Raw genomic sequence first — 27,710 nt, 5'->3', positions numbered from 1 at the left:
GCCGTGGGGTCGAGTTTTCCTTTTTCTTTTTATTTGTTGTTGTTGTTGTTGTTTTAATTCATCTACGCTTTGGGTGGAAGTTCCTGTACTTTTCCCTACTGCAAACCCCTGTGATATTTTTCAGTCGCCTCCTTTAAACTTGCTGACCGTGTGATTCCCCGTGTTCTCTTGGCGGAGGCTCTTTCAAGTAGTTTCTAGGCACGACAAGGAAGATGCTGTTCAGATCCTCTTACCGGGGTGCGGGGGGGGAGAAGCCCAATAAGCCAATTAGAGGCGACCGCGCCGTCCGGGCCGCCGCGGAGGGCTCCGCGCAGCGCGGGAGCCCTGTGGGTTAATCGGGACAATTGGAAAAGCAACACTCGCGGGGAGAGCAGCGGGAGGGATGTAAACACGGTCCGGGGTGTTGAGGGTCTAAATTAGGATTTGTTTTGTTTTTAAGCGTGAAAGAGGAAGCAGCAGGGCTGCGGGCTGCGCCAGGCTCCCCGCCTCTCCCGCCCTCCGTCTCCGTCATTGGGAAGCGGGTTGGAGGTACAGGGGGGTCCCGTCGCCCCCGCCGCAGCTCGGGGGCTGTGCCGGCTGCCAGCCGCACCCCCGGCTCTGCCTGCTTCCCTCCGGGATGGAGGGGAATTTACCGTGGATGGGAGCGCTGGGAGCAGCCACGGGCTCTCGTCCTCCTGGGCGCACCGGGCAGGCGATGGGTCCGCCGGGACGGGCACGTCGGGCCCCGGCGCCCTTGGCGGGGTTTCCCTGGGGAAGCCTCTTGCCTCCTCGGGGAAAGGGCACTTGGCCGCGCCCGGGGGTTCCTCCCGCCCCGTCTCCCCGGCCCGACGGGCTGCAGCTCTCCACCGGGAGCCTCCGTACGCCCCCTCCAGCGTCCCGGCTTGCCACCGGCTCGATCCGCAGACCGGGGCTGCGGCACACGCGTGGGCGCACCGGGCCAGCCCGCTGCCGGGCCGCCGTGGGGGGGTCTGGGGTGGGGGGTTGTGGGACTGTCACCTGCGGGAGGGGGCGGCCCGTGTGCTGCACCCCGCTGCCACCTGCGCCGCTCAACCCGCGCCGTCGGGGGGCCGGCAGCCCCGGACTCCTGGCCCCGGGGGGGGGCTGGGGAAGGGGCGAGCTGTTTCCCGCGGGTGCGGAGCGGCTCCCCGCGGAGGCAGGGCCGTTCCCACCTGCGCCCGTGGGCAAGCACCTGCTCCCAGGCGAGCTGGTGGGACCCCAGCCCCCAGGGACCCCTCGCCTGCCCCCAAACCGCTTCGAAGCGGCAGCGAAGCTCCCCGGCCCCCGGAGCTCGGCGGGGCGGCCCGCGGCCCTAGCCGGTGCCCCGGCGGGGCTCCGCTCCCAGCGTGAAGCGTTGCTCCCGGGCGCTCCGGAGCCTGCTCCCGAGTAACCTACGGCAGCTTTAATTGGCAGCAGACGTTATTTTTATTTTAAGATTTCCTCAAAAAATATTTTTTTTAAACAACAAATTAACGTGCCAGAGGCAAAAAAGGTGGACGCTGCCCCCTCCCCCCTGCTCTGTTACAAAAAAGAAACTGGGAAAATCATGCTTATGCTAAAGGCAGGCTGTACAGTATATCTCCTGGGTCAGGGGAAAAGGGTGAAGAATAAAATTGTTGTATGAAATCGATGGGGCTACAGTAATAGTTATGGTTTAAAATAGGCGACAGGCTGCAACCTAAAGGAAACGGTGAATTCCCTTAGGAATTTATACATCAAACGAAAACCGTATTGAGATTGCTGATAGACCTATTCAAAATAGCCGCGATTATAAGGAATAGGGCTTTTGAACGAGCGAAGCTCCTAAGCTGCTTTGCAAAATAGCTTTTTCAGAGATCGGAAGATCAGCTGGGGAAAGGTAGAGCGACAATTTAAAAAAATAAATTAAAAAAAAAAGAATTATAGCTAGATGAGTAATTAAAACCTATTTATTTTGAGCGAGTCGTTCCACTGCGGGACCTGTTGTCTGCGGAGGGCGGCCCGGGGGGAGGGGGTGCCAAAGGGCGCTGGGGGGTCCCGCCCGAGCTACGGCAGAGGCGGTGTCCGCCGGGGGTAAAGGTGCGGCGGGAGCCCGGGCCGGGGGCGACCCGCGGGGCTTTGCCTTCAGCCCCGCCCGACGGAGCGGGCCAGCCCTGCCCCTGCCCCTCGCCGTGCGAACTTTCTCCCGTTTTGGACAAGGCAGGTGAGTCCCACACACCGCGCTGCTGCGCGAAAAATACGCCTTCCTGCAGGTCCCCCCGACTGGAAAGAAAAGATCCAACCGAGGAATTCGAGCGTTTTTAAAAACTTCATTTATAATTTATAAAGTGACAAAATAACAGACTATTATCCCAGGAATATTTGATTCTTTACCATTCAGCTTGAAACGATTTTGATTTTAAACCAGATTATCTACAAAGATCGTATAACCAAGTGAACATGGACTGCATCTTTAAAACATAAAATACAAACTACTATTTAAAATCCCGTAAAATGTAAATATGCATGAATAAACCTGTTACAGCTAATAAATGGCTCTGACAAAGTTGAGGAGATTACAAAATAATTATCTGGCTCGTAAAGAAAAAAAAAAACAACAACCAAACAAAACGGAGGGGTGTCTCGGCAGCAGCTCCGGCGGTCCCGGCGAAATTCCCATCACGTTACCAGCGGCAATGCGCCGGCGTACGACTGACACCCACAAAATCCGATCGGAACGGGGGAAAAATCCCGTCCCCGGTGCCGGGACAGCTGGGAGGGGACCCGGGCTGCGCGGATCACCGCACCCGCGCTTTGCTCCCAGGTTCCGCTGGGGAGCCCCTCGCTTGAGCAGGGCCCCGCTCTCCCCCGGCTGGGGCTGCGGAGCAGCGGGAACGCGCAGAGTGGGCACGGGGCGCGCCCCGTCCGCAGGGGACGGCTGGTGGCCGGGGGCGCCCCGTCCCCCCGCCCCGGCGGTCGCGGCCCCCCGCCCCCCCCCTTCCCCCGCGGGCGCGGAGCGGAGCGCGGCGGCCCCGCGGGGCTCCCGCACCGCCGAGCGGGCGGCGGGAGCCAAACTCGGGCCGAGTGTGACACCTACCTGCCAGCGCCGGGAAGCACCGCGCCCGCGGCCGGCCCAGCGCGGGGCTGCGCGGCCGCGGATGGCCGCCCACACCGCGCCGTCCCGCGGGCCGGGGGCAGCGGTGCAAAACGCCCGGGGGCGGGGAGGGGGCGAAGGGGCCGGGGCGTCCCCGCCGCCGCGGGTGCCTGTGCCGGCGCAGTCCCCGTCCCCGGGCCCGGCCGCTGCACCGCGGCACCGGCGGCGCGGGCTAAATCTGGCAGAAAATCGAACTCATTAGCCAAGTTCACCAGCTGATTGCTTTGCATAAAACACGACACTGATTGGAAGTAATTAGGTTAAAAGATGGGACCGCGCTTCGATTTGGTGTTTCTAACAAGTGCCTTTGTGCACGGCCTGGTTTAAGCCCCTACCTCCGCCGGCGGCGGCCCCCCCGCTCCCGGTCCCGGCCCCGTCCCGCCGCCGCTCGCCTCTCCCCGGCCCCGCGGGCGGCTCCCGCCGCTGCCCGACCCGTGAGAAATCCTCAATCCTTTTGGAAAAAGGCTTCAGGTGCTACTGTAAGGTCCTAAATGGAGCCCCCGCGTCTCTTTTTAAAACGTGTAAATTTTTTTTCCGCAGCTATGCACATCTCTGCCCGTTGCAAAAAAAGAGTGGTTTTGATTCTGTTAAAAATCTCTTTTAATTAAATATTTGCATTTTACAAAGGCGGCTGCAGGTTTTTGTATCTAATAAGTATAACCTATTTTCCTTTTTTTTTTTTCCCCATTATAGTTTAGCTCACACCCAAGGAAAAAAAAACCCAATAGGCATAAAAAATTAAATTAAACTTGTATATATATATTTTAAAACTATGAAACAATTCGGAAAAAGACACAGAAATGTATATATTTATATTACGAAAACAACATTAATGCCTGTACAGGTGTCTTGATTTCATAATTTACTTCAAAGATACTGTATTATCAATTTAAATACAAAAAGCTACATTAAATATACAGAATAAGATTTAATACAAATCTTTCTTCTTTGTGTGTGTGAGAGAGAGCGTGTCACTCGTTTGCTTTTCACTTGGTTAAGACATTTCTGGGTGGCTTCCACCCAGCCATTTCCAATAGACTCTATAAACTTTTGCAGGGGGTGCTGGGCGGGAGGGGGCAGCTGGTCTTTTTCTGTTTGTTTTGTTTTGCTTTTCTTTTGGTAGTGGAAAAATAACTGCCAGAGCAATTTATTATTTCTCTCAATAAATTAAAAAAAAATATATAAAAGAACAAAACCACGGTCCCAGGAGGGGGTAAGGAGGAGAAGCCGATATTAAATGTTGGACATACCTTTCTTCAGTTCGTAAGGTGAGTCTTTGCAAAGGTCTACTTGGGACTGGCTCCTGATCATTTTAGTGTCTTTAGCCAGGCTCTCGGCTCTGCTGAGGACAGTCTGGTTTAATCCATTGAAGTGGGCGCCGGGGGCGGCGGCGGCGGGGCCGCCGGCGGGGTGCCCGTGCAGGGCCCCGAAGGAGCCGTAGTTCGTGTAACCGGGGTAGAAGGGCGCCGTGTAGTAGAGCGGCCGCGGCAGGACCGCCCCGTTGGGGAAGGGGCACTGTGCCGCCGGCGAGCGCGGCCGCGGCGGCGAGCGCGACGGGCCGCCGCCGCCCAGCACGGCGGGGCCGGGGGGCGCCGCCTCGCCGCCAGCCTCCTTCGCCTTGTCCGCCGAGGTGGCGATCTCGGCCAGCGACCAGAGCTTGGGCTTGGCGAGGGCCGCCTGCTGCGGCGAGTGGATGACGGAGGCGCCGGTGGCGGCGGGCAGCAGCGGGTGCAGGTCGGCGGCGTGCGGCGGCCCGGCGGCGGCGGAGGGCGGGCGGTACGGCGGGGGCTCCTCGCCGCCCGCCGGCGGCAGCCCGCGGCCCGCCGGGCACGGCCCCAGCGGGGAAGCGCCGGGCGCCTTGTGGGGGGCGAGCGGCCCGTCGAGCCGCTCCTCCGCCGGCTCTTTGCAATCCGAGTCGCTGAGGCCGGCCTCGGCCTCCCGGGGGCCGGGGGACTCCTGGAGGCGCTCGCAGCCCGGCGCAGCTTTGGGATCCGCCGCTCCTGGGAGGGGGGGGGAAAGAAGAGGGGTGGGGGGCAGCTCTCGGGCTCGCCCTGCGCCCCCAAACCCGCCCACCCGCTCTGCCGCCCCCCCCCCTTCCAGCGCACACCCCCCCCCCTCGGCTGCACAGCCGCCGCCGCCAGGCCCGCAGCGCGGCCCTCCGGCTCCCCCCGCCCCGCCGCCCGCCGCGGGGGCCCGGCCGCCCCGGGCCGGGGGCAGACCCGAGGGCGCGGCCGCGGGGGCCCGGCCGAGCTTGCTGTCCTACCTGTGTCCGGCGTCCCGGGGTCCCCCTTGTCCTCCAGTTTCTGGGGCTCGTCCTCGTCGTTCTTCTCCAGGTCGATGTTCTCCTCTTCCTCCTCGTCCTCACTGCGGTTCCGCGGGGTCCAGGTCATTTTGTTCTCCTTTTTGAGCCGCCGCCGCGCGTTGGCGAACCAGGTGGAGACCTGGGTGAGGGTCATTTTGGTGATGATGGCCAACATGATCTTCTCGCCCTTGGTGGGGTAGGGGTTTTTCCGGTGCTCGTTGAGCCAGGCCTTGAGGGTGGCCGTGGCGTCCCGCGTCGCGTTCTTGCGGTACGCGGGGTCCCCGTAGGGGTAGGAGCCGAGCGGCGCCGCGTACGGGTGGTACCCCAGGGAGCCGGCCATGCCCGGCGTGTGGTCGTAGGGCGAGCCCTGGGGAGAGAGGGGAGAGCGGCCCGGCGGGGCCAGGTCAGGCGGCCGCGGGGCGGCAATGACACGGCAAGGGCAGCGACAGGGCCTGCCCGCGGCCCCCGCCCTTGCCCCGCCGCCTCTGCCCCGGCGCGGGGCCCTGCCCGGCTTCTCCCCCGGCTCCTTCGCGGGAGAACGGGCGGGGAAGGGCCCGGGGGCTCGCGGCAGCCGCCCCGGGAGGCCACCGGCCGCCCGCAGCCATCCAGCGCCTCTCCCCCAAATACAGGCGGGGAAAAGCAAGTGGGCAGCGCGGCGTGGGGGCGGACAGCGGCGGGGGAACTCTTCCCTTCCTTCCCTTCCCTTCCTCCCCTTCCCTTCCTACCGCGCTGCGATCGCGGCGGGCAACCTGCCGGGCTCAGGAGGCCGGGCCGGGCCGGGCCGCTCCTCTGCCAGGCCAGGGCGGGAGGAGGAAAAAAAAATGTAAGGGGAAGAACAGAAAAGAGGAGAGAAGCTGAGAAAAGAAAAAAAGAGGAAAAAAGGGGGAAAGGAAAGAGGAAAGAAAAAGGAAAAGAGAAAAGCAAAGAAGGAAAGACAAAAAAAAAAGGAAAGAAGAAACCGTGAAACTCTGCGTCCAGCCTGAGTAGAGGGAGAAGCTGAGCAAAACTCGCCGGGTTTTGGGGGGAGCGGCGGCCCCCGCGCTGCGGCGGGGATGCCCCGGGCCGGCCCCGCGGTGCCCCGCAGGCGCGCACGGCGGCGCAGTGCCGTGCCTTTCCCTGCCCTTCTCCGCGCAGCGGCCGCGGAGCAGCTCGCAGCCACGGGATTAGAGCTCTGCAATATTTAAGCAGCCTAATTATCGCCGCGCAGGGGAAAGTTGCCTGGGTTTATCGCCCGGATTTCTCCCATCGCCTTGCCGCTGCTGGGTTCATTCCCTTTTCAATCACAACAAGCTAATTGTTGCGGAATTACTATTGCTGTTTTATATTAAAAAAAAAAAGATTTTTTTTTTCTCCTTTTGGAGGGAATACGATCGGTCCCCGCCAGAGACGGGCCGTGCCGGCGGCTCCCCCCGCGCCCGGCCCTGCCCTCCGCGGCCGCCAGCAACAGTGTGCGGCAGCGCGGGGCGGCGGTGCGGGAAAGTTGGGCGGCGAGGCGGGGAGCCGCGCTCCCTTTTGTCCCCGGTATCTCAAAAATAAAATGGGAATAACAAGCAGGCCCGGGGGGTGCAGGGGGGCGGGCGCCCGCGGGATGCCGCCGTGCCCGGCGCGGTGCCGGCTGGCCGGGGCTGCTCTTACCACGTAGGAAGTGAAGGCGGCGGCGGCGGCGGCGGCCGGGTCGGTGCCGTACTGGAGGTGGGAGTTGTAACCCGGGGAAGGGGCGGTAAAGGCGGTAGATCCGGCATAAGGGGAAAAAGCGGAGCCCGAAGAAGATCTCCCAAGTTCATCGGTCCGGGGTCCGGAGATCACGCTGGTGCTGTACGCCGGGCAGGAGTAGAGAGCCAAGGACGCTGACGGCTGGTACAAGTAACCCTGAGGATACGACATGGCCAGGCGCACACATACACCCGGGAGCCCAAGGCGCCGGGAGGGATCCGCCGCGCTGCCGGGCTGGGGCCGCTGCGGCCGGGGCTTCGCGGGCGCCTCTCCGCCCTCGCCAGCTGGGCAGCGGCGGCACCTTGCTCTGCGCCGGGGCTGCTGCTCCGCGCTCGCCTGCAGCCTGGCACCGCTGCCTCCTTTTTCTCCCCCCCTCGCTTCCCCCTCTCTCTTTTTTTTTTTTTCTTCCCCCCTCTCCCCTCTCTCTCTCTCTCTCTCCCCCCCTTGCACCAGGGGGCTTTTTTTTTCCCCCCCTTCCTCCTCGCTCTCGCTTTCCGAAGGGTCCTGCCAAGATGCTAAGTTAGAAATTGCAGCTCCTGACGCCTTCTGCGCGGCCCGGCGAGGCTCCTCCTTCGCGGGGTGTTGTCAGTGGAAGGACTGGCAGGACCCCGCTGGGCTGCCGCGGCCGGGCCCAACCAGCGGGAGGGCTCCGCGCTTCCCTCGGCCCTCCCCAGCGCTCAGAGGCTCAAGTGCGCCGGCTCCTGGATTGCAGTCACCTCCAAGCCATTTAAGATCGGCTCCAACTTTCTGCATGTGCTAAATACCGTGCGGAGCCGCGCTGCGCCGGAATGCAAGCCAATCAGTATATGAAAAAAAAATAGATATTTAATAAGATTTATTAGCCGCCCGGCTCCCCCCTCTGCGCAGCCACCCCTCCTCTCGCTCTCTGCCCCCTGCCCCTCCCTCCACTAAATCACTGGAGGTGGAATATACGGGGTGTGTGTGGCGGTGTTAGTTTTTCTTTTCTAAACAAAAAAAGGCGATTCTCGGCGGGGAAGCGCCGCAGCCCGGCCCGATCCGGCAGCGTTGGGATGCACGGCCGGGCCGCGCCGTCGGGGCGGAGGCCGCGGCGGGGCCGGACCTGTTGCGGCGGCTGTGCAAGCGGAGCTGCGACGGGGGGGGCCCGGAGCTGCGGCGGGGGGGGTCCGGCGAGGAGTGGGGTTTGGCATCGCGGAGGGGCTCGGGGGCCGTGAGCGGGGCGGGGGCGGGGGGGGATTTAGTCTTTCCCAGCACCAGTCCCGGGAGAAGGGGAATCCGGAGGGGGGGTGGGGGGGTGGGTGCGGGGGGAGCGGAGATGGGTCTGCAGAAATCGTTCAGCGTGAGGGTTTTGCCTGCGGATCTCAAGAATACACCGGGCATCCTCCCCCTCCCCGGCTCATAAAAGGGTCGAGGCGAAAGCAGATTAAAACCATATGAACCGGGATAAATCCCCGCCGATCAAGGAGATGTAATCTCCTTTGATTCAACCAGATATATTTCCCAACAGGAACATATCCCGATTTATTCCCTTCTCGCTTGTTTTCCCTCGCGGCTGAGGCAAGGCGCTGCTCCCACCGCCCCTGCCCGCCGCCGCTGCTCCGCGCCCCCGGCCACCCGCGGGCCGGCCCCGCCTCGCCCCCGCCGTGCCTTTCCCGGGGGTGTATGTGTGGGGGGGAGCGGGCGTGACTTAATTAGATTTATCTTATTTATTATTTTTTATCTTGTACTTTTGCATCTCCCGGCCCTAATTCCTCTCGCCGCTGGCCCTAGCGGGACGGACGCGGAAACGCGAGGAGCCGGGGTGTGATTTAAAACGGGCAGGCCGGGGCGGGAGCTCCCCGGGTCGCCGAGGAGGCGACGGCGACACCGACACCGCCCCTCTCCCTCCCTCCCTCCCTCCCTCCCGGGCCCCGTCCCGGCGGCCGCGGCACCCCGGCCACACGGCGGGGCACGGGCTGAGCCTTGCTCGTGTACCCCGCTCCGGGTCCGGCGGGCCGGGCCGGGCCCGCGCCGCCCGCGCCGTCGGGGGGTGCCGGCAGGACGGGGGGGCCGGCGGCGGCGGGGCAGGCACGGCCCATACTACACTACCCAGCAGGCCGCGGCCGCGCAGCTCCCGCCCCCGCCCCTCCCGGCTCATGATTGGCTGTCCTGCTGCCGGCGGTGGGTCCTCCCCTTCTTCTATTGGTGTGGGAAGCTGTCCATCAGCGTGGGGAGGCGGGGGTGTGGAGGGGCGGTGGCGGCGCGCCGCGCGGTTGCTGGGGAGTCCGGAGGCGGCGCTGACAGGACGGCGCGCGGAGGCGCTGCGGGCCGAGGCGGCCCCGGCCCGGCTCGGCCCGGCCCGGCTTGGCCCGGCTCAGCCCAGCCCGTGGCGGCCGCGGGCCGGGCCGGCGAGGTGAGGACGCGGGGCGGCAGCGTGCCCCGCCGCGCGGCGGGACGTCGGGGCGCTGTGGCGGCGCTGCCCCGCCGCGCTGGGGCGCCCCCTGCCGGCGCTGCTCTGCGCGCGGGCCGCCCGCTACCGGCTGCGCGGGCCCGGCGGGTGCGGGCGCTCCGGGGCGGCGGGGCCGGGGCCGCTGCGGGCCCCGCAGGCAGGCGGCGCCGGCGGGAGCGGTGCCGGGAAGCGCGGCGAGCGGGTGTGGGCACCCTCGGTGCTGCCCCGCCGGGCGCTGACCGCCGCCCCCGGCTCTCCACCGGCGGGCCCGTTGTTTGCGCTGCGCGGCGCTGAGCGGTGGCTCGGCCGGGGCGCTGCCCGGGGAGCGGCCGGCCCGCAGCCTTACACGCTCACTCCACACAGGTGTGCACTTTCATCAGTTTTCAGCGGCGGGTGTCACCGATACGGGTCCCTGGGTTAATTTTCGCTATCGCTCCAAAGCGCCGCGTTTCTTTTCTTTTTTTTTTTTTTTCCCCCCACTCAAAAGCGCTTCTGTCATAATCCTCTGACAACAGCCCTTGTTCGAGGAGTGAGATATCATCTGGTAAAGTTTTATACATTTAACATTCATTCTATATGTGAGCGGAATGAGTAACCGCTTTTCCTTGCGTGTTTCTTTGTAGGGAGAAGCAGAAATTTTAACCATCTATCTTCCCATGGCATCTGACTTTTTTTGAGGAGGAGGTAAGGTTAATGTCATGTAAAATTACCCTCTTGATTTCTGATGTTCTGCTAATCTTGCTTCTGTAGGCGTACATTTTGGAAAGCGGGGTGAGTTCATGCATACTTTCATGCCTTGCAACATAATACCAGAGCTGATTAATAAATGGTAGCGATAGGTCCTCTGCCATCGGGGTTCTAAGTGTCTATCAAACCGACATTCTCACTACATTATGCCACTCTTATATCCTTTGCAGTTTTTAAAAGAACTGTAGATAATTATTCAAGATATTGAAACATTTAGTTTATAGTTCTATTGGTGTGGTTGTCACCTTCGCTTTGTATCAAATTTGAGGCTCCTTTCTTAAGGATGTCTCTATTTTCTGCTTTATTTGCACGTTGATAGCTCTGCTGAATGACAAGTCACAGCAACTTTTTCCTCCGATAGAAGCATGTTGAAATGTGAAAGCCTAAGACTAATCTGCTTTGCAGGACTTTTCAGCCCTTTCATCAAAGAGAAATAAGGAGTTTGTTTCAAGACTCTTGTTTATGTGGTTCTGTCAGTTCTGCTAACAAATGTGGGGCTTGAGGATGCATTGCTGCTTCTCTTCATTTTCACCGAAGATACGTACTTTCAAAAGTATGGATGAGTATCTGGTGTTTGCCTGCTTTGCGGCTGCCAGTGAAATGATAGAAGTGTGAGTTGATATTAAAATTCTGTGCTTTATATGTTTTTGTCATAATTTCTTGGAAGCTAAATTGTTAATGCAACAGAAGAAACGTTTACCATTCACTTCTTGCTTAACGATGGGCAGGATTCACAGGCTGGCTCTTCGTTCTTTGTTTTATTTAAATTAAGGCTCGTGAATTTAAATTCAGCTTGTATAAATAAATAATTAAAGTCACTATTTTTATAGCCTTCAGCCTGATGGGCCAGTCCTGCAAAGCTGTTTAAAATGGTCTTTGTTTACTCTAGTAGCTGGACTCCAGTAGGGTTTTTGACGGGAGAGGAACTTGGATTTAAGATGACTGCACAAAATGTGGTGACCCAAAATGTAGCAATATTTGAACTTGCATGTTTGTTTTTCTACACGGGTTTCATTTGCATAATTTCATTTAGGGTGTGCAAATATATGTGGTACAGTGTCAAATAGCTTAATAAATCTGTGCATGAATGTGTAATAGGGATCAGCTGTGAGTATTTTCTTTCTGGGCGGGGGAAAAAGAGGCAGGGTAATCTTGAAAATAACAGCAAACTGTTTTCTGTACAGCCGTTGGTAGGCTCTTAACTGTAAGTGGTTTGGTTGCAGGTGGCTTGTAGTGGATGGAGTTAAACTTGGGTGTCTTGGATATGATACACCTTAATTTAATTACTTTAATAGCTACTTTCTGTTGAAACTTTAAAATCTAACGATCCTGCTTTTATTGCCGTCTTTAAAGATCTAATCGTTCTTGTATGTGTCTGAGATGTAAAACTTAGTGCAAGGGGAGAGGCAACAGATTGGTTCCGTCATATGATTTTGTTGGGTTTTTTTGAGAGTACTTAAAAGATTATGATGGATAATGCTGTCTTGCCAAAGAATGCCGACACAGGTGTTCATCATTATCTTAATTAAGATCCTGAGAAAATGTCATCTTTCGGCATGAATTATGAAGGGAGATGCATTAGAAGATCATTTCAACTTTTTTTTTTTTTCTTTTACAGGGGTAGATGAGAAGGAGGCTGTTTTCTCAAAACCTTTGTGATATTTCTTTATCAGAATACCTGACCTTAGACGCTTACTGAATAATTTGTTTCTCCACTTCAATTTGTGGATATATTACCAAGAGATCTGTATGTGATGTTAAAGGGAATCCTCTTTTTTTAAACAAACAAATAAAAAAATTAAAAATACCCCACCCAGATACTGTGCTCTGTTCAAAGCATAAACAAAATACTAAGACTCAGCCGGTGGTGGAAGTTGCTGCTGGAAACATCTGCTAAGAGATGTTTTATACAGTGTGTTTAAAAAGTATTAACAACTCACGCTAATAACAGAACAAAATAAATATATGTGAATATTTATCTTTTTAGTCAAGTGTGAAGAGAAAAAAATTGCCTTCTCTCACCTTTGCACTACTATGGAAGTAAGACTAGTGCGCAAAGAAGAAGGAGGGGCTTGTGTTTTTCTATGTTAAATGAATATATTATTAGCTGAGCAACAGCTAAAACAATGCATGTAAAATCTTGGCTGAAGCACCGGCAGAAAAACTTCAGGGTGTTTTCCTGCAGATGCTTGTGTGCGTGCTGCTGCTGGCTGCCCTAAGGTGAAGTGCGGGGGACTTACAGGGTCAGTACTCGCAGTGGAAGTGCCGTGTTTTGTGGCTTTTAGCTTAGGTGAATGATGTCGGGAGGAGCTCTGCAAGACACCCTTAACTTCTTTCTTGTTTCTTCTACCTGCACTTACTTTGCCCAAGACTCTACTTGTTAGCACTCTTTGTGTTCGTGGTCTTGACACCCAAGTGTCAACTTGCAAACACCTAGAATAACTCTTCTTCTCTGGCAACTGGATATTAGGTAGCTTAGGCAGTCTTTTGTTTTTCTCAGCAAGCCTTTCTATGAAAAAAACCACTTTTTGTCTGCTGGAAGAAACCTGATTTTCAGTCTTGGTCCTTTTTTAAATTGCATCAGCAAACCTGTTTAGTGTGTGGAATAAAACCATGCACAGAAGTGCAGCTGGCAAGCCTTTTAAGCATGTAGTTATTGTATTGAACACGTAACTCCAAAGATCTTGACAGTATCATGGGAGAACCTGAAACTGTATTTCAGTTTCCTTGAAGTTTCCTGTAATTAACTTAAATGGCATGATTTGCTTGAATTTGTTGGCATGATATGGGCTAAGTTAAGAATGTCTTTAGGGTTTCTTTTGCTTACAGTTCCACAGGCATACACAAAAAAATAGACTCTCCTAATAGTTGACTTCAAGAGAAAAAAAGAAAACCTGCTCCTTCTCACGACTAAACAACTTTTCCACTTAAAGCAAGTTACATCTACCGTTAGTCGGCTCCTTGCTGTGAGAGGGGAGCACCCTGGTGGGACGGGTGGCCGTGGCTCCCCGTGTCATGTTGTGGGATGTGCATGTGCCCCTGCCTGTGGCTTTCCATACGGTGGCAAACTCCCTTTCGACTGCAGGTGCTGCAGTTTGGTGGGGGCTCCCGTAGCTGGAATCTGGCCTCCAGTGTGGGTGTCAGGGGTGGGTGCCGTTAAATAGCAGTGTTGTGTTCAAAAGGGTTTGTGCTTTATCTACTTAGATATATTTGCAGTCCTGCTGGCCGGTATTCGCTGGGGCTTGGCATTACCTCTGAGGAGAAACGTAAAGCCAGGTAGCCTTTCTAGTCTTACACCCAAAGATTATTTTTTTTAACATTCATAATTTATGATTTTTGTTAACATTAGAGCCTTTTAGTTTCTGTTCCTTAATATGGATAATGCAGATGTGAATGATTCTTGAAGCTGTTTTCTGCAGGTTAAAGTGAATGTGTTTGTAGAGCCAGAATCATTATCTCCCCCCCACCCCCATAAATCATTGTTTAAGGGAAAAACAAGCCAGTCAGACCTTTCAAGGTGAATGTGGATCATCGTAACTAAGAGTTTACTATACTAATAAACTCATGACTGATCACTCTCCTACTCTTCCCAAAGGAGATGCATCTTCCTGAGCTCCTCCCCCCCCGCCCCCCAAACAGAGCAAAAACTAGCTTCTCCTTTAATAAGCACGTCTTTTTCACAGTATTTCTCAGCTTTGCTATCACAGATCAAGAACCCAGCATTTACATCTGAAATATTCTCTGCTGACATCTATAGAACTTTTCATGCCCTTCAGATTTAATTCTGTGTAGGATAATGCATGGTATAATACATAGGTCCTCTGTTTTCAATTAAGCTGTATTAAGTAACTATGCTCTTCTTTCATATCCTGTAGCAAAGTATCAATATCCAGATGGCAGTGTGCTGGGAGAAAATCGCTGCAGGCTTGGCTGCTACCGTAAAGCCAAGAAGTAACATTTTAGCCTGTGTGATAAATAAAACTGAGGTTGCGACTCTTGGCGTATTGGAGTTGCACTAAATAATGCTACAGTGCTGTTTATTACTGGTTTCATTGGATAATATGCAGCTATAAAACCTGCTTGAAGCTTTTATTAAGAATACTCTGTCATTATAAAAAGGTGCCTACAACTTCTTTATAATATTGACGGTGCAAGAATTACTTTGTGCTGGCTTCCTGGCTGTTGTCTAGGGAGGACCTTATCCTCTCCCAGCTTCTGTAGGCATCAGGTTCCATGGATGTCTCTTGGGAAGAGGACAGCTCTGTAGAGCCTAGGTTTGAAAAGTTATTTTTAAGGATTTTTTTTCTCTCTTTGCTTTTTCTTAAGTTTATTTCAGTATTTAATTTCTGGCTTCAGTTCAAATTCAGCTAATATTTTCTGTGGTATAGACCGTGTTACTGTGTCCCTAAGTAAAACTTAAACCAAGATCATCCAGATAGTTGTCTGAGAGGAGGCTGCAGAATGGCCAAGAGGCTTTTATACTGGCTAAGAAGGTGATGGGAATACTTGGTAGTAGGGAAGGGACTAAAGAGTCTCGAACCTTGGGCTTGTTTCCTCATTCAGTTTCTGGCACATCCTGTGACCTAGATTTGTTCATGTAACCTCTGTGCTGCTGTTTACCGAACTGGAGCCCTCTGCTTTTCTCTGAAACGTTCAGATTCCAGTTGGTGTCCATACTCCTATAATTTGTTAGACTGTTGTGCTTCTGAGCAGAAGCAAGTTATTAATGCTATTACTCATTATTCTATTCTAGATTATTCTGTAATATACTATTATTCATTAGGTAAATGCCGTTACATTTCCATATTTCACAGATCTTTAGTTTCCATAGGTGCCTGTTTGTGGTGCACCTCTTAGAAAATGCGGAGTTGACCACCATCCAGTGGGATGTGGTGCTAACGGAGTGTCTGTGGGATTTATCAGATGCGCTAGGTCAGTGGGTGAAGAAACCCTCGCATCGCTCAGTCCGTGATCCTTGTATGTAAGAGAAACATGTTGTCTAAATTAGGACAAAAACTACCTTTTCATTCCATTTCCCTGTTCTCAGTCTGTGCTTTTTTTTGCCTTTTAGAATGCACCCAAGAGAAGAAGCAGAGAGGTCCACGATGGGGAAAATGAGTCCAGCAGCCTGTCCTGTCCTGTACATGCTTGAGTATAGGAGGGGACCTCATACAAAGCCAGAATGCGTCTGGGCTTGCAGCTCTTGTTAGCCATATGGAGTCCTATTCAGAGCTAATGGTAAGTAATTTGTTTTGGGTATGTTTTGATTCATAAAGTGAGGCATTACAGTAGTGGCACTTCCCTTTGTGTGACTGGGTTCTGTCTCTTAACAAAATGCAGAATTTGTGTTTCCAGAAACGGCAGCTTTACCCCTGTTTCTGTTGAGAAAATAGTGTGGTGCGGGTGACAAATATTCCAGTAAGTATGCTCTTTTTTTCTTTTTGCCCTCTCCAGATGAGCTCAGTGAGGCTGGCCTAAGCAATGCTGAAGAAGGGAAGCACAGAGCTGGAAGGCAGGAGCTATTTCAAAGCAGGATTCTTCTTCTTTCTGTAACGCCCAAACACGGAGACTTTAAAAACTTCATTAGGTAGAGTATTGATAGTGGTGTAATATCAGTAATATCGCATGATGTAATATTGCACTTCTTTATTGTTCAGTGATCAGATGGAGATGCATTAAATAAATGAACATATACTAGTGGCTTAAGTTAAGGTTATGAGTGAGAGCAGTAAACTGAGAAGGTGAGTACTAGAGAAAATGTTACTAGCTTTTTTTAAGCGTCTTTTCTTTCGTCGGCTCTTTCCATAACCCGTAGTTCTTTTGTCTTGAGAAAGAGGGAATGAAGACAAATACCTTTTCATCCAAGAAACTGAAGCTAGTTCAACTTCTTAACAGAAAGACTTCACAGTCCTCTTAGCTGTTAGAGCATCTCACTGCTTTGTCCAGCAGAAAATAGCACTCCTCGTGCTGACCCATGAACCCTCCGGACACATCTGTGGTGCCGCAGCATGTGCTGCTCTTTCTTCTCAGGGCTTCCCTTGTCAGGGAGCGGTTGCAAAATGTCTGCTGTGGCGCAGCCCTCCGTGACCTCTTGCATCCGAGGACGGAATTTGCGAGTCTTTTTTTCTGTGCGGAACTTGTGGGAGCTCCCTCCTGAGCCTAATGGTTCTCAAATATTGCAAGAAAAGATCTGACAGTGTTGTCTGGGAGATGTGACTGACTTAATTATTATTAACGTTTATTAAGTGCCTTACAATGGAGGGGAAGAGTCCTTGCCTGCGTTTTTACAAATAGGAGAACTGGCATGTAGGAAAAATGGATCTCTTCCATCTTCTGTGATTCTTGACCCACCTAATTAGGTGATTGTCACGAGAAATAACAACCTGGCTCAGGGGAATGGCACTGGGGGAAGATGCCGACGCGTTCAGTACGGCACACCGCTTCCCCCTCCCGCGATGGCTTAATGTGGTAAGCAGGGTCTTCCCTCTGTGAGTGTCGGTTGGCCAGGGAGGAGATTTAAAAGGGCTGATGAGCCCGAGGCTGTCTCTCTGTCGGATAGCTTCATTATAGATCTCATCCAGGGAAAAAGTGAGGTACTGCAACTCATTTCTAGGAGCTGCTCTACCCTCTGCCTCCTCCCGCTTCCTTTCACAATAGTGGCCTTTCCCCAGGATAAGCTGATTCACCTCACGGCTGGTATTTGCAGTTTTCCTGCATGCACTTAGCCTCTGAGGCAGTAACTGTTTCTTCAGGGCTAAGACTTCAGTTTCTGTTTTTTAATAGTTTATTTTGCTAAGGAAGAGAATTTGTCCAGCTGCTACAAACAATAGTGGTTTTGATGTGTATCAATAAAGAGTTAGAGGTGTGTGTTCTCCATGCAGAAGATAAAGAGACTTAAAGGCTGCTTTAAAAAGGAAGGCAAACCTTGGAGTGGTTTACTTGGATGTACAATACGCCCTATTCTTTCACTTTTAAAAACAGTATTAAGGGATTTTTAAATTTTTTTTTTTTTGCAAGAGAGGAGAAAATAATTTCATCTTTTTGATTGCATTTTTTTTCTTAGTCTCACAGTTGTGAGATAAATATTCAGAAATACGAGTTGGTAAGGTTAATGTGATTAAAATGAATATGTGATAACGGGCTTTGCACATTAAAGATTAAGAGCTCAAATTACAGACTCCAGAGTGAAACACTCCACGAGCATTTTGCAGATTTTGTTTGTGCAAGGAATGCAGGCTTAGGCCCATGGTTGCAGTTGCACAACAATTTCAGCCTGGCTGCTGCTTTTTTGTCTTGGCTGATCTGCACAGAAGTCTCTCGAACACTGTAGCGTCAGGCTGGAAATGCAGTCTGGGGTGAGGTGGGGGGACAAATGAGGAAATAATTTCGGTGCAAGCATTAGCGTTGCTCTATAAAAATAGATTAGTTTTACACAAATTATTCCCATTGACAAAGATCAGTTTATAGCATTTTGACTGCACAGTAGTTAATTCTTTATGTATAAATTGATCCTTTATACAAATGTAATTCCATATACAACAGTTAATTTCTTTGAGTACAAGATGAAAATATATTATCGGTTAATTTATGTAGGTTATGACTTTCTTTCCCCTGTACTCTGCCGTGGTTACCTACACTAAAGTTGACTCGGGGTGTGCTTAATGAAAATTAGATGTGAAATGTAATATGTAGAGGACAAAGAAGCATTGAAATCCTTATTGCTCTTAAAAAGACAAAGGTACCTCAGACAATTCTCCTTTCTTAATCTCTTGAGAATTTGATGCGTAATTCTGTTATGAGCAATTTGGAGTGAATGAAATTGAAGTATTTTTAGAAATAGTATTAGTACCAGGTATTATTGCTCACCTTTTGCGAAGCCTGGTGCATTTGTTCGGTTTTTTTAAACGCTTTGCGTTTTGAGAGGCTGATTTATAGACAATCTTCTATTGAGAAAGAAAGGTGTCTTGGACTTCCGTGGAGAGACAAGCCTGGCTATTAATATCTGTGAAATTTGCTAATGTTGCAACCATTTAAATAAAGTGTTTGTTTATATAACAGCAGTGGCATTTCTCCTCCTCTTCCTTGCGGTTTTGTCCAACTAGATGTTATGAGTGGCAGTTGCAGTGACTGCTAAGTGTTTAAATGATGACACCATTATGTGAAGTGATTTTGAAATGAGAGATTCCAGCCAAGAATTACATCTGCTCTCATCTCCTTCAAATCATACTCTCTGGCTGTGCAGATTATGATTGATTTGTTTGTGACAGATTGCAGGAAACAGTCATTGATTTTTCAATATTTTACCTTAAAATTATTTACAGTTGTAACCAAGGGGAGGTATTTCCATGGGCTGTCAGCCCCTGAAAGACTGGGATAATATTCCCTGCTCCCTGACAAGACAAATTACCCGTAATGAGTGCAGTAGCTGAAGGGTATACTTTTATTTTAAAATATGTCAATAACCCCAGTGACTAAACGAATATTGATTCAGCATAATGAAGCCTGAGTAATGTGAAAATGAGCTCTTCAAGGAGCATGGTAAAGACTTTCTTTTTAGCTTGTAGCAAGAAGCTTTTCATTCTTTACTGTTAGGTAGTTGAAACGTGCAGTCTTAAACAAGCCATCCTTAAACAGTAGTAATATGCAGAATAATGTAACAAAAGAACTCAGGGGGGTGTTTTTCTCTTTGTTTTGTGGGGGTTTTTTGTGTGTTTTTCTTTCCCAAGTTATCTATCTTCGATGCATTTCAGCAGATCAGATGTTTAAAGGGAAAAATGCAAGTTATCCAGGGCAGAGATAGAATTACTGTTGGAGTTTGTGTCTCTTGCAATATTCTTCAGCCAGCCTAATGGCATTTTGAAAGTGGATTCTGCATATATGGGTATGGAAATGCATCTAAATAAACTGTAGATTTAATTTCATGTTATTGACTTCTTGGACATACCGGTGTGTGTTCTATGTGATCAGTCTAATATTCTTGTCCTCTAAGAATTTAGAATAGCTGGTGTATGAGGAGCTAGATATACTGTGTTATAAAAGTTGTTACCATACTGCACATTTTTCTTTCCAGCGCCTTGTAACACTACATGTTTCTTACCAAATGAGAATTTTCAAGCAGTAATTCATTTAAATTACAGTAATTTATGCAGTGCCATAGGTGTGGTGTGGAAAAACATCTAATAGATTAATATGGATGTACTTCAATTGTTCAGGCTAAGGATTAGATTAAAGACCACGTTGAGGTACAATTTTTTTAACATTAAAAATATTGAATGCTAAAAAACCCCCTATCATCTGAAAGGATCAATTTATCATTTGTATTCCAGAGTGTTGTGCAACATTGGGAAGGCTCTGCAGAAGCACTGGGTATAAATAGCCGTGTAATCCAGACATACACAAAAAGATCTTTTCTTGAGGTGTTTGTGTATAATGTGTCAATTATGAAATAATGTCATAGCCAGAAGCATTTAGTGAGCATGTTTGGGCACGAAGGCGACTTTCCTCAATTTCTGAAGGACTGACTTCAATTGCATCCAACTAGCTTGTGAAAAATCTTCAGAAGGATGTTTTGCTATCAGCACACAGGTGATTTTTTTCCAAATGTCATTCCTTTAGCACAGCTAGAAAGTATTTCACGAGGCACTTGAGAACCTGTGGCACTGAGAATTAAATGGCAACCCTGGAATGTGAGATATGTTCCTGTTTTTATTTTGTTAATTTTCAGAAAAATGTGATGTGAGGAACATTTGAGCAAGTTACAACTGTAAATGTGGTTTTGAGAGGGTTTCTGCACAACACCTGGGATTTGCAAAATATTGGAGGATTGTTAGCGGGGAGAGAGTGATAACCTCAAATGTATAGCGGTGACAACAGGAGGATTTGGGGTTCTTGTTAAATGTTACCAGTTAACCTTACTTTCCTGCTCAGTGGTCTTTTACACATCCCAAGTTCTCTGCCTGTGCTTTCTGTACCTTTTTGTGTCTTTGACCAACAGCAGGAGGTGGGAAGGGAAGGTCTTCTTTCGTCAGCTTTCGCACAGCAGCGAGGAAGGAGACTTTTCAGAGCTGTGTGCCAGTTCTGATGCAGACTGAAGGGCAAATAAATGTTTGGTTTAACTACATCTCCTTTTCCTGAATCATACTGCATGGGCTCAGTGGTACTAAACTGAACAAAAGCAGATACTGCTGGAGATGCTGCTGACAGCTACACCAAAGCGGGCTCTGCTTGCGAGCTGTTGGCTCGTTTCACTTGCAAGACGGGTAACATCTCTCACTTTGCTGCCTTTTGCAAAGACGAGCATGCTTATTAAATACGTGCCTGCCTCGCATTCTAGTTCAGGCCTGAGCTGTGTGCTTGGCACTAATGGCAAATGGTACGTTCTCAGCTGCAGGAAGCTGGCAAACGGCTTGCAAGCTTTCTGGGCGATACCAGAGATTTCTGGTGGTGGTACCTTGGAAGCTCTTAAGTCTATTCACACATCTCTTTTTAGTTCTAGAACTGCTGCAGTTGCTAGTCCACTTTCAAGTGACTATGGAGGAGGAAAAAAAACCCCAACAGCCAAGCCCAAACAAACATCAATCCCAAATCATTAATCAGTTAAAAGTTCTTGTGGCATTTGGGATCTTGTAGGAGAAGAACCTAAACCCAACTGCTGTTCAGTTAGGTACAAGTAAAAGCAGAAAACACAGAAATGAGGGTCACAGGTAAAAGCAGAGTAATTTCCTTTGTGGCAGAGAGGAGGCTGTTGGTAAATCATGAAGGGCTGCTGTTTAGGGGTTGTATGTCCCTTCATGGTTTGGGACGTGCAGGTTTTGACCCATTTCAGTTCATTTCAGGCCTGACATGAAGACAGTGTCTCAGGATGTTCCTGTAGTGGGAAGGTGGTGCAGCGTTAATGGTGTGGGCATTTTTGTGTAACAGTTCGTATCTCTATACCTATTTATTTGTCAGATTCCACTACAAATAAGGTGGCAACCAAAACCAATTGTTAATGCCTCACCCCACTCCCAACCTAATCTGCCTCTGTGTTCTCTGCTGTACAGATAAATTATGAACTTGTTAGAGCTGATTGAAGGGGTGTGGGAGGGGGAAGGGCATTTAAATGTGGTGTTGGAAATGATGCTTAGTGGCTAAGCCTTCCCCCCTCAATTTGTTTGTTTGAAATTTAAGAACTAATGTGTGATGGAGCCTGAATCAAAGCAGTCTGGAAGTGGGCAGACAGCACTACGAGGAATTTGCTAATCTAAATGTCATGGTTAGCTGAAACCAGTTTTTTGTGCCCTAAACTACACATGTTGAAGTTGTTGTTTCTTTTTAATTTTTGTATTACTGTCAAAAGCAATTCCACATATGCAGAGTACTTACGTTTTCATGGAATGACCATATGATGTACTAAAAGCTTTCACTAACTTGAGTGCTGATAGTGTTGCAGAGTATTTGGTATGATGGCATTTGGTTTTTGATGAACTGTTGGAGCGATATAACCCTAAAAAAATACGAGGAGGATCCAAGATGCTTTGAGAACCTTGCTGAACTGTGATGGTTAAAAAGGCATGGCTGACTTAATGCAGGAGAGTTGAAATCTGTGTCTGGAATTGTGGAGACAAGTTGAGAAATATGAACTGAATTGATTGTTGATTATTTTCCTTTGTAAATGCTGGGAAGACACATATTTCGCTTTACTGTGGCCTTTAAGGAGGTCCACAGTGTCCTTTTTTTGTTTTGTTTTGTTAACTTATCTTTTAATATGAAGTGTCATTCCCAAAATGAAGTAATGTCCTTGGGCTTGTGGCAACAGCTGGAGTTGCAGGATTCATAAATAATTCAGAGGGGGATAAAGGGTAGGGGATTTTTTTTTTTTTTTGTTCATTTGAATCTTTATTATGTGCACACATTTCACTTTAGATATGGCATCATTTGAATTCATTCGGTATGATGATTGCACTGACCTGTCATATTTATTTTGATGTCTCTTTGAAGGACCATATGCTCTGTCCTCGGCATGAAAAAGGATGCGAGTTGCTACCCAAAAAGGCAGCTACATTCCTGTAGGGCCGAAGACCCTTGCTGCCCATTGTCATGTCAGTAGATGTACAGCTGCAGCGCAGTAGAAGAAAGTGTAGCCGTTACGTCAGTGCAGTGACTAAATGGCAGCGAAGGCTAGCGAAAGGTGGAAGAAAGGGCAAAACCCGTCTGCATCGAGGTGTTGTGTGGCATTAAAAACTCAGCTGTCACCGAGGGCCAGTTGGTGTGGGGAACCTGGCACGTGGAAGATGGAAAAGATGAAAGCCAGCTAGAAATCTGCCAGGGTGGAGGTGTGCCACGGTAGCTTTAGTGTGGGAATACGATTACTTACTTTGTGTGTTGGAAGTGGGGTTGCCATGCACACAGCCTTCCAGGGATGCACGGGAGTTTGTCTGGCTATGCAAGGCTCGGGTCTGTTACCAGTCCATGCCTTCTTTTCCTCTTAAAGAAGCTGCTTGCTTAGCCAAACAAAATCTTGGAGAACGGGCTTTGGGAAAACATGGAGTTGTCATTTTCCTCTTTGCTAATTCTGTTGCAGCTATTGCATCTGCTCCTTCACTTACGTTGGTGGCATGTTTCTGTGGACAAGCGGTATGTTTTCCAGAAGTTACTGGTAAGATTTTACCAGTTTCCAGTTCAACCGTGTCCCATAAGTAATGAACTGCATAGTAATGAGTAACATCTGATTCCTACTGGCTGATGCCCTGACTGGGATTAGCAATTTGTGGTTGGTGGAGTACAGGACCTTGTTAATGTTACCTTTGTATGCACTACCAACGTGACAGGATGCAACCACTACAGTAATTTCATGTAAGGTGTAATTGCAGCGGTGGGTGGTGATTTGTATGAAGTGGATGGTCCATTGTGCTCATGCCAGTGGCAGAAGGAGGCCAATTAAGTGCAGGTTAGTGAAATACAGTAACTAGAAGCTGTGAATGCGAATGATAACTGTATGCAAAATTGTTTCTTTTCTAGATCCTGCCCTCAACGACTGAGCCTCCCTGAAATCTTACCAGTTACTGCTGAGATGAGGAGGATAACAGGAAGGAGGAGTGCTTAAGTGGTTTTAATGACAGTTAATTTCATCTGTTTATCAAATGACAAGTTGTTTTTTCCTCAAAACTCGATTGTCATGACAAGATGCTTTTGAAAGTCATCTCTGTAAAATAAAACTGACAATTTTTAGGCTACAAAGAGCTCTTGTATCTTTCTATACAATGTTGTCATTATGGTAAACCGCCGGAAAGTCTTTATTTTTGAAGTAATTTAACTTGCATACTTCATTCATTTATTTGAATGTCTGTTAAACGCCATGTGAAAAGTTTCTTGCCAGAGTTCTTTTATTCAATGGAGTAGTTATTCTTACCATGCTCAATTTATTATTGTCTAAATTACTGTTGTCTTAGCCTCCTGCAAAAACGTTTCTTTTTAGTAATTCTTAAACAAATATGGAATGAATGTGGTTTTGTCCCCTTCATGTTTTGATCGGCGTATTTTTCCTTTCAGTGAAAGCGTCTTTAGTTTTCAGAATGACACCATTACAAAGAAAAGTGCTTTGCTTTTTTTCTTGCCTTTTTTTTTTTTTTCCCAACAGAAAATTTCTTTTGTGCAATGATTTTTTTAATATGTACACTGCCAAGACACAATTACTGGAAGGAGAGACAGAAGCTGTTGGGAATGTCATGTTATGCCAAATTGAGAATCATTAGCTCTTACTTTCTCTGCGATCTCTTCGACTAGAACTCGACCTATTGCGTCTGGCTTATACTTTGACTCTAGTGGAACTAATGTGTCCTTGGAGTAGCATTTTAGAGTAACTTCAGATTCATGGGGGTTTTTTCACAAGTCTGCTTTAAACTGCTGGGATTAACTTCAGAGAAGGCAAGAGATGCAGCCTCCTTTGTCAGCAGCTGTGCTGGTTAAAGGAGGCTTCCTGCACGCTTGCTTGCTCGCTCTCCCAGAGGTTATTGCCCCTGCTAGGGAAGCAAACTGAACTGTTTCCATGAGCACACCCAGACTTACTTCAGCTGAAGTTAATCGTGTTATCAAATATTAGTTAACTAGCACCCTGGGTCATTTGGATGAAAGGGTGGGGAATGCCCAGCCCAGCCACACAGCCGGTGTATCTGGGAGGGGGGTGTTGACCAGAGGGTCGCTGAGGAGCTGGTTGTGGTGCAGTCTTCTCAGCAGGTGCAGTCACAGCTCTAGGATGTGGTAAACATTGGGTGTGTAGTTCAGTCATGTATAATTTTCACATTTCAGGGACATACTGGATACTATAAATTAAGCCCGTGCTCTTTGACTTACTCCTTGTGTGTGCCGGTGTGTGTGGAGAGAGATGATCTGAGTGTGTGTACGTGAGACAGGACACCTACTTTGGGAAAATGCATCTGGTCAAGGCGCAGGAATGGTACAAGTGTTTCCAGTACCTAGAGGACACACTGTTAATGCTTTACCTGTCGAGGAGGCTGCCTCAACCAACGCGTGCTCCAGCAGAACTGTTTTTGACACGTGGTGAGCTGCCTTTAGTGAAGCGGGGAGAACACCTCCAGCAGGAGAGACCACCCCATCCCCCACTGCTTCTCTGTCCAATACTGCATCTGTAGATGCTGGAGTCTGCTGAGGCATCCAAGCTCTGCTGTTTCCCGTGCCACAATTAAAACCGAATGGGTGATCTCTAGTACTGGAAGGCATACTGAGTAAAACCAGTGCACTAAACGGCTCCCTCAGCACTGACCCTTCTTGCAAGAAGGCCGTGGAGTGTGGGTGCCATCCCGCAGATGGCTTGGGCGTACAAAGAACAAGAGACTCTCTGATCCCTCAGAAACCTGAGAGCAGCAGCGCTACTTGTGTCTTCTCTCGTGGCACTGCTGGATGAAAAGAACTCGGGTCAGTCGCAGAAAGGGCTGAACCTCCAGGTCGGCTGGATCCAATGTCTTTTAACTGGCCCTGTGCTGAAGGATGAACAAGTATGCGCTCGCTTCTCGTATGGGCCATCTGTAAGGGTGGAAAATAAGGTACTGTGTCTGGAAAGGAGCTGGTGTGTAAGGGGAAGGTGCTGCTTTGCAGGCAAGGAACCCCCTGCCCGGCTGGTTCATCCTCAGCAGCGCTGCCGTACGGCAGTGCCGTCAGACCGGAGCCTGCGCCTGCTCTTCCCCCAGCTGTCCATCTGAAAAACAGCGGTATGAAGAGACGAGGCTTGGTGTGTCTTGGGACTAAGGCTTCCAAAGAGTTTGGGGAATGTGTGCCAACTTAGAAGTCACTAATATTTTAAAATGACACATAAAAAAGCAGGTATGATGTGACAGGCTGAAACCTATTGCTTTTCTGCCAGGGCCTGTTACCTTGGCTGTGTACTGCTGTATGTGGAGAAAACGCTGGACGTTGCGGTCAAACTCCTTGTTGGCCGCTGCTTGCAGCGTGGTGTGTGCACAGCACAAGGAGGCAAAGCGCCAGCCGTGTGGTTTCCATACCCTCAGCTCGCCCCTGCTCCCGTTCCTGCGGGAAGGTGGCCTGGCTCCGGGTGCTGGAGCTGTGCCCTGTGCCGGCAGCCCAGGGTGAAGCTGCGGCGGAGCACTCGGTGCCTGCGCTGGGTTCAGAAGTGATGGGCCTTCTCCAAAGCACTTTCAGATGTCTCTCCTGACTGTGAACCGAGGGGAAATAAGCCTCCGCAGCTCTTTGAGAGAGCCCATAATTTATAGAAACCTTTTATCTTAATATGGGCTATTGTAGTACCAATGTTAAAATAGTTAATGAAATGCTTGTGATTGCCTAATCATCTTCTTGCCCGCTTAAGTGGTAAGACATGGTTACACTGGTATTGCAAAATAACTTATGTAGAGCGCTGTCATGGATATGTTAGGCCAATGAGTAATTGTAGGCCAATGAGTAATGTTAGGCCATTTTACGTCGAAGCACTTAAAATGATCAAATACTATAGTTACGGCTGTCCTACTGTTTATGTAGCACTAAAAGGAAAGCAAAATACAGTTTCAGAGCAGACAGACTTTTTTCTTACAAATACTCCAAATAATAGGTTTGTTTCAACTAGACTTCCTGGCTCTTCGGTGATTGCTGCGTTCAGTAGGAATCTGTCGGGATCCCACGCGTAATCATGTGTTTATTATTATAAACACATGATTTCTATGTCTGTTCTCCACAAATATGTTGGACAAAACATAGTTTACCTTCTGAACTGGTACTATACGGTTACTTCCTAACTCCTTTAACTTCATTTCAAACTTGCTTGAATAAAATGTGCATTCCTGAAAATAATCTTTACATCTGTAATGTGGCAGTTGATTTTATGTGATGGTTTTCATACTCCAGACATAGCAAAACATTTTCAAGGCAGTATGTGTTGACAATATAGAGAGATAAAAATCAGGTAATGACAAACTTTAAGGTGCAAACGTTTAATAAGAGCAATGAATCATTAGAAATTATTAGAAAGGGAATAGTAGATTTTCTATCTTTTGAATGCAGATGAGATGTTTTTGTAGAGGTATATGCTTGAACAAATGGCTGGGTGGGGTAGAGAAATTCCTGGCGGGTTTCTGTGGCTTTTGCTACACCTGGGGTCAGGCCGGGTCATCTTAGACATCCTTTTGGCCTGGGAGGAAGGCATCTCGCTGCAACAAGTATCTTCACAGCACAGCAGCTTCCACTGGAAAGCTACTCAGAGGTGCTCGCATTCTCTTTTAAGACAAGATCTGGGAGGGTGGGCATCGCTCAACAATGAATTCCATGAGGTTCCTGTCTCCTAACGCCAGGTCTTTTCCAAAGATCCTCTTTCACCTGGCTGCTTGGCTCTGCAGCGGTACATTTCGGTGGCTTTGGGTGGTTTCTTTTGGTCATCCATCCTTCCCCCTCGCCAAATTAATCAAGTGGCACACAAACTTTATTTTTCAGAGCAAATGCCTTCTACAAGGTGTACACTTCTACAAAGTGTAATGTTGCCTTGCTGCTAGAAACAATTAGTAGGTTTATAATAATCTGACACGTCCTGCAGCGGATAAATTAGGTTTGTTCTCTACCAAGATTAGTTAGCTGGCACCCACTCCCTAGCACGTCACAAAGTAACGATCGGAAGTTGATGGCATCTGGTTATCTGCTTTTTGGCTTTTTAATGGGCTTTTTGTTGCTGTGCTGTCACCCAGGTTGAAATAACTGTGCTCAAGTTGTACGTTTCCAAGTTCTCTGCGGCCTGGGGAGATGATGTTGGCTCTCCTGTCCCGCGAAGAGACCTGGGGGCATAAGCGTTGGGAGAAGAGGGGAGGCTGTCCGCACTGAGATTTCTGAATCTTGTACACATTTGGTTTTGGCTAACGTAGATGTTTTCTGCTCCATGGAAAGCAATATGTTACCACTGAAGCCCAAAATGCCAAGTATAATTACCTCATGTGTTT

General features: G+C 49.7%; 1 protein-coding gene and 1 long non-coding RNA gene across 8 annotated transcripts in view; one reads left to right on the top strand and one right to left on the bottom strand.

Annotated features, from left to right (window-relative positions):
- The window catches only part of LOC129785618 (uncharacterized), a 786,935-nt gene extending 760,358 nt beyond the window's left edge, over positions 1–26,577 (top strand). For 2 of the 7 annotated variants that reach the window (XR_008749761.1, XR_008749759.1), the window contains 3 exons: positions 10,155–10,215; positions 15,350–15,516; positions 15,733–26,577. This is a non-coding gene — a long non-coding RNA (uncharacterized LOC129785618). Of the gene's footprint in view, positions 1–10,154; positions 10,216–13,482; positions 13,555–15,349; positions 15,517–15,732 lie in introns of all 7 variants that reach the window. The other 5 variants (XR_008749763.1, XR_008749764.1, XR_008749760.1 and 2 more) reach the window with 5 other exon arrangements.
- On the bottom strand, positions 3,692–7,529 carry IRX5 (iroquois homeobox 5). The gene is made up of 3 exons (XM_055818448.1): positions 7,047–7,529; positions 5,373–5,778; positions 3,692–5,109 (listed from the first exon to the last, which is right to left on the bottom strand). The coding sequence occupies exons 1-3, from the start codon at positions 7,293–7,295 to the stop codon at positions 4,343–4,345; spliced, it is 1,422 nt and encodes a 473-aa protein (XP_055674423.1). The 5' UTR covers positions 7,296–7,529; the 3' UTR covers positions 3,692–4,342.
- Positions 26,578–27,710: the final 1,133 nt, after the last annotated feature.

The sequence above is a fragment of the Falco peregrinus genome, chromosome 14, assembly GCF_023634155.1.
Source record: "Falco peregrinus isolate bFalPer1 chromosome 14, bFalPer1.pri, whole genome shotgun sequence".
In the NCBI taxonomy this organism is placed as follows: domain Eukaryota; kingdom Metazoa; phylum Chordata; class Aves; order Falconiformes; family Falconidae; genus Falco; species Falco peregrinus.
The sequence above is the reverse complement of the archived record's forward strand: the minus strand, read 5'-3'. Positions and strand labels throughout refer to the sequence as shown.